This window comes from Boleophthalmus pectinirostris, unplaced genomic scaffold (assembly GCF_026225935.1).
Source record: "Boleophthalmus pectinirostris isolate CB_2022bp ecotype Guang Dong unplaced genomic scaffold, ASM2622593v1 HiC_scaffold_12, whole genome shotgun sequence".
Classification (NCBI taxonomy): domain Eukaryota; kingdom Metazoa; phylum Chordata; class Actinopteri; order Gobiiformes; family Gobiidae; genus Boleophthalmus; species Boleophthalmus pectinirostris.
In genome coordinates this window covers 22,907,199-22,913,928 of record NW_026571018.1, presented here as the reverse complement: position 1 = coordinate 22,913,928, position 6,730 = coordinate 22,907,199, and the positions used below count along the sequence as shown (strand labels likewise).

The 6,730-nt window shown below is 35.2% G+C and overlaps 1 protein-coding gene across 1 annotated transcript in view; it reads right to left on the bottom strand.

The window, feature by feature from the left end:
- Nucleotides 1-927: 927 nt before the first annotated feature.
- chrne (cholinergic receptor, nicotinic, epsilon) overlaps nucleotides 928-6,730 on the bottom strand; it is a 12,222-nt gene continuing 6,419 nt past the window's right edge. Inside the window, exons 12-19 of the mRNA XM_055148239.1 lie at nucleotides 6,673-6,727; nucleotides 6,122-6,265; nucleotides 5,626-5,760; nucleotides 5,436-5,536; nucleotides 5,207-5,356; nucleotides 4,949-5,108; nucleotides 4,723-4,862; nucleotides 928-4,574 (exon numbers count right to left, since the gene is read on the bottom strand). Coding sequence (XP_055004214.1) covers nucleotides 4,491-4,574; nucleotides 4,723-4,862; nucleotides 4,949-5,108; nucleotides 5,207-5,356; nucleotides 5,436-5,536; nucleotides 5,626-5,760; nucleotides 6,122-6,265; nucleotides 6,673-6,727 — 969 coding nt within the window. The 3' untranslated portion in view covers nucleotides 928-4,490. The remainder of the gene's footprint in view (nucleotides 4,575-4,722; nucleotides 4,863-4,948; nucleotides 5,109-5,206; nucleotides 5,357-5,435; nucleotides 5,537-5,625; nucleotides 5,761-6,121; nucleotides 6,266-6,672; nucleotides 6,728-6,730) is intronic.

The window sequence follows — 6,730 nt, the reverse complement described above, 5'->3', positions numbered from 1 at the left end:
ACCTCTTGTTTAACAAGTCATATTTTAATCTTGTAGAGCTGCTGCTAGCTTAACTGTTTTGCAATAAAAATATATTTCTAAAAATGCTATAGATAAGTTAGGGTTTGGCAATTATGAAATCCAAAAAAGAGAGGAGTCCGGCACATCGTTCATTCTTCCAAAAAGTTTATTATGTGTAACGTTTTGTTTTTGTGACTTTTTAAATTTTGTTAGGCTGCTCCCATTCATCCAACACACAGGTATGACCCTGAACACTGGTGTGTGAGGTCAGTTGCTCCTTTTCCCAACTTTATGTATCAGTTAGTGCGTTTGTCTTAGAATTACCATTGCCCTTATACAACATAGCTTTATCTTTGTTGAAAAATCATGACCTTTTTTAAAAATATTTGCTAAACAACGTGATTTATTAGGAGACTTGGACTATTTTCAAATTAATTTAACTTCTTGTTGGAAGGTCAAATGGCACCATCCCCACAGTGCAGTTTGAGACCAGAACATGATTGTAGCATTCATGCATACCCTCAAAAAATAACTTCACCTGAATCCCTTTAGATGATTGAAAGCTGAATTTACTAGAATTGCATTTAGACAATTTACAAAATGGCACATCTTAGGAATATTAATATAGCAATATATAGGCTATGATTAAAACACATTTGTCAAACTAAACCAAATGTTATTGAGAAATATATATAGCGCCATCATTTGTGATTACAGATATTTACAACTTATTTAGGGTCAGGGTTTTCGGCCGTTTTGAACAAACCAAATTTTAGGTTAAGTCATGATGGTGTGCTAGTTTTGTGCTGGGAAATGATATTAAATCCTAGAACCAACCTAAACGCTGGGAGAAGAAACAAATAACATTTATAACCCCAAATGATTATGGAGATGATCACTTAATAAATAAATAAAAAATATCGGAAATGGAAGCATGATCAATATATTTTATTTTATTTTTTCAAAGTATTATGACAAGGATTCATTCAACAGTTTTTAAAAGTTTATTAGTCTATGAAATACAATCTGGATTGCACCTCTCACAATTAACACAGACACCCTCGCACACACTAAAACATTGCAAAGACGTCTTTAAAAATGTATCTGCTAAACAGGATAACTTTGTCTGGAGAATTATGTGCAAGCAACAGCCGTTAACAGGCCGATGACTTCATTCTTTGATTAGATGTTTAAGTGAAACATTTTAATCAGTTTATCATTTAAGCAGTGGTTCTCAAACTTACCATCCAAGATGATATTTGGCTTTCCAAGCACTACCAGACCTAAACCCAGAATATGTCAGACCAAAATTAGGGCTAAACATAGTCCAAAATTACATCAAGTAAGGTTTAAAATTAGACTCAACAATGGAATAGTTAAGGTAGTTTTAAATAATAATTTAAAAAGAACAGATTTGTCCCTAAATTAAATACTAAAAACAGCAGAGGGCTCTGCATATTACTAAAGGCAGACGTGTACCAGTTTGAGAAACACTGCATTAAAGCAAACTAAACTAGTTGTGATCAACAGCTTACAGGGAAAGAAGCAATAGACAGACCAGTCTACATTCATTCTGCCAAAAACCACTACACTTTAACTGTACAAGTCACTAAGATGGGCAGTCATGGTTTTAATATACTTAAAATAATGTATTGCTTTTTAAAAATTTCTGACTTCACATCTTCACCCCGTGAAGTGTTGTTCTTGCGTACTGTTCAGATACTTAGCCATAGTATCAGATGAATCAAACTCATATCACCTGCCTGAGCACTCACTTATTATAATGAAATATAATATATGTTCTACCACCTGCCAAATATAATATATTACTTATTTGGTTCAGAGATTTAGCATCTACTCTACATATAGCACAGATACTACTCTTCATGTTTACACGAGGCATCATTTGGTACAGCATTTAGCTCTGAATATCTTCAGTGAGATATAATATTCAAAACAGATTTTCTGAAACATAAAATACATGGGTCCTATCCATGATGCCAAATAAAGAAAAACTAATTTAAAATGCCAATATTAAAAGTTTAATTTACAGAGCAGGTTTAGAGAATACATGCATCTACAAAAAAAAAAATTAAATTAAAATTCAAAGAAAATTGCCCTTTATCATCTTATAGGTGACCAGCAGCTGCTGATTAATGCTGATCAATGAGTAGGTAATAGCATCTGAATCATATCACAACTCCCCTGACAGGGATTTTGCAGAATAACACACTGTGTGGTTGTATGGTTACCATGGTCACCATGTACATTACAACTTCATTGAGAAACACTGTCAGATCATGGTCTTCCTTAATACCGTACGTAAACTCTATGGATTCGACATTTGGGGGAACAAAAAGCTTCACATTGTGACCTTGATCTTGCTGCATCAAAATACATTGTGCTTTAATTAACAGAGTAGTTATATGCAAATACAAATAAAATACAGGTACATTCACTTACAATATTAATATAGAGTTTTACATAGTTTATAAAATATATCAAGCTACTTTTTCCAACTACTAACATCTTTTGCTTTAACCTGTGCATGTACTAAGACTGAATTGATAGGCATGATTGATCTATATGGCTTTTCCTTGTGCTGGCTTCAGCCATCACTACTAGACCCTTCTATGTAAGACAAAACAATTCATTATTTTTATTGCATGTTTCTACAACTCTACGTTTAAATTGGCAAGGGATGTCAATTGTTTCTTGAGGTTTGATTAAGTGCACTTAACTGGCACATGTTATTTTGATAATAAAAGCAGTTTTAAACACACCTCTTTATACTAGTACTATACTGGGTGGGGCCTATAGCTAATCTTCAAACCATCTATTCAAGGCACTGCTTAAACTGTAAACATGGCTGATTAATAAAATGACCATAAAAGCATGACTACCAGAGCTCCAAGTGAGTTGTAGTGAATTTAAGATGTAGGTCATGGCACAGATATTTGGTTCAAAAACATGTACACCAAGTAATACGTTAACGCTGGATCAGCCTGCATGCACCCTTTAGTATATGCTCCAGGCTGCAGTTGTTTTTGTAAATGTAAGAAGTCAAAGTGCTATCAATGTCTATATAATATTTATGACTAATCTTAAAATAAAGTATCCATCTTCCTCTCAGCTATTTACTTACATTACATAAAATATAGTATATTCTTAGTTTAATAAATTTTAGGCTTGGCTATATAGTCTGTATCCAAGGTGACCACAAATTCAGCTGTCACTGAACTACCCAAGACTTTTTGTCCAAAGAAATAGAGATAATAGTCTATATTCAAATCTGCTGCAAAATACTAATTTTGTCAAATAATTGTACAAAATCTCCAAATACTAGATAAGCTTGGGCCTTGAGATTAAAAAGTAACTTAAGCAGAAAGTATATCTTCCATTTTTTTTAAAACATGTAGTGCCTCATGAGTCTGCTGGTTTGCAGTGACACTACAGGGCTATGTGTAGTGTTTGATCAAGACAAAGATAAACCATCTGTTTCTCTCAACATCCTCACACTCAAACAACAAAAAGTCTAGTAAAACTATCTTACAGTGGAGACTAGTTTAAGTTTGGAAAATATGATTGAAACAGATTCAAATACCCATCACTCAGAAGTCTCTCCATCAAATTGTCCAACACAACAGTGTTTAGAATTTAGTCCTCTCTGAAACTTAAACTCACCAAGAATATATTGCAATATAATAGCAATGCAGGCGTACACTATTTAAAAATCACCACATGGATATAGAAGTTTCTATGTAGAAAACAATAACCTTAGGAAACTATCTGCTTTGTCACATCATCTATAGATACTTTCAAATCAAGGCAATTCAAGGATTCACAGCACTCACTACAGTACTGAACTAGTGTGTTGTATTTATTTATTATAGGCTTCACTTGTAATTAGGAGCAAGCCCTTGAGATCGGAAAAATGAAGAAAAACATTTTAGAACAGAAATCTCAATATTAGGACAAGAAAAACTATGTAATTTAAAGTATCTGCTGACTTAAAGTGATAGGTCAAATGTTGCCAATGCAGACGGGGTCATGATGCCACATCCACACTGTGGCGTGAAGGCATGTAACTACCATGAATGAGCTGCTTTATATTTACAGATGTTTAGATATTAATGCCTTCTTCAAAAGTACACAACCACCAGGAATGATTAACAAATTCACAGGAACGTAATAGTTACGACTGAACACATTTTTACCATTTAAAGTAAAGACAAAAATATACACAATAAAAGTAGGTTTTAACGTTTGTAGACCATTGGTAAGTTTTCACAATGTTGTTGTCAGCATGTTGGTATAAACAGTACTTTAAGGACTGTAGCCTGGAATGGATTTACAGATTGTAGTGCCTGTTGTGAATGTAAGAATCTGTAGATAAAACCAGTTGAAGAAAATGATGATTTGTGTGCATGCGCTAGCAGAAGTTTTAGGTGCCAAAAACCTGCTGTGTTCACTGACCAACAGATGCGCTTTCACCAGTTCATGATGCAGTTCCTGTTCAGTGTCATGAAGTACACCTGACTGCTGCCTCCAGACCGCACAGACGCAAAGAACACCTAAAACATAGATATGTCTATTACGGTGCAACACAGTTTGAAACAATTACTACTTACTATACTATAGTATATTTTCAACTACACTGCAGTACTAAGTTCAGCTACTGTGTTGTGATAGATATAAACAAAGAGACTGTTGTTCACGTACCTTGTCATTCCTTTCACAGAGGAACTTGAGCCTCTGAGCCCTTTTGTGCATAAACACTCCATCCAGGTGGCCAGTCTCCACAGACCGAATCTCTATGGCCTTCTCTCCCCATCCCATGATCTGATTTGAGCAGATGTGGGCTGCAATAAAATCTAACATTAGTATTTTGAAAGATGACCACAAAAGATTTGGTTGATTCTGTTGCACAACTTTATTTTTTTCATACCAACAGAGGTGGGCATTTCCCCCCACTGCAGGACCACATCCTTGATGATGCGTCCATAAGTGTTCACATACACCCCTTCATCCTCGTAACACAGTAACATCTCCATCCCATCAGAGCTAGGCAGGAACACGATGGCATGTGGGGTTACTTGGCTCTGAATCTATGGCAACAATTATGTGTGTTAATTTACATAAATTTTGATTATATTGTATGTTTAAAAACAGTTGTATCATGAAAAAGAGTTTCTGAAAAGCATACATGGACAGGGATATAAATGTCATAGTTGTTTCCAGAGTCTACATCAATGGCATGGAAACCAGCACAAGAGCCGTAAATGACTTTAAGCCTCTGACCCTCCTCTACAGTCAGATCCACGAGGAGCGGTCGATGGGGCAGGTCTGAAAAAGACTGAACCACACAAGAAATCCAGGTTTAAACTACAAGAAAACCATTATTATGAATGTCAATCCAACAGAGAAAAGCTCACCTTGAAGGCCATGAATTTGTGATAAGGCTTTGGAGCCCAAGCATATACCTCTACTGCATTCTTCAAAGCAATTACCAGGAATTTTATCCTCTCATATTTCACTAAAAAGAATCACCACAAAATCAAATATTTACAAACCAGACAAGCTTAAAGAGATGTACAGAAAATTAAATAAGTAACTAGAACTCACCAACTTTGTAGTGCACACAACCCTCCATCTCGCCCACTGTGGTCCAACCTTGTTTCTTCTCAACCTCAGGATCATTGTGTAGGATCTTATTCCTCAGCCAGGCCAGGTAGTACACACGAACTTTGTTCTTCTTGCCTTAAAAACACAATATAGATGACACATTTATTTATATTTAGTAGCCTAAAATTGCTGACAGTCTAATATGTATTTATTTCAGCCCATAACAAATATCTTCTGATGTCAATATCCCCACTTTAGTATAACTTCACTACAACAGATAAATCCTAAAGGTCACAAATTAGTTATTTAGTTTTTTCAAATTATAAATTGTTGTATTTTCTGGAAATGACACATGACACATAGGCTGCTTAGAAAAAAAATAAAATTGCCACTATAAACTTTTTTTTTTTTTTTTTTTTCAGCGCATCCCAATCTAATTTACTACCAAAATAAAACAACTGAAATATTTGTAGCGACATGGTCAAATGTAAAAGACCTGATATAGTGATGAGCAGGTTGAGACCCTCCAGGACATCCATCTGCTGGAACCTGCGGGAGTTGATTAGAGGATAAACTTTGCCCTGTCCACTACGGTCCAACAGCTTCAGCCCATTTTCTGTGCCAACCAGCAGGTTCACCCCTGAAAACACACACATCTACATCACTAGGGCTGCAAAAGACAAAAAAAAAAATAGCTGTGGGTCGATTAGTGGACTAAAGTGAACTCTCTAAACTATTTAGAATGCCTCTCCTCAGAGCATGCATCTGATCCATACAGCACTCACAAGATACAATAACAACTATACACACTAGTCTTGATGATTCAATCCCAAATATATAGAGAATTTACAACATGTCTTCATTTTGACACAGTTCACATAAATCCTTGTAATCCCAATAAAATAATTTGATTAATGAAAATTATCAACTAAAACTCCATTGACTGACATTTGCCACAGCCCAATAAATCATTGAACAGAGGAAACAACTACTTCTGGAGGAATTAAAAATAAATACTGCAAATTACTGAAGATACACGGTCCTCACCCCAAAGAGCGGCACACAAAATCTCTGAGTTGAATCTTTTCTTGTATTTCCGGATCTC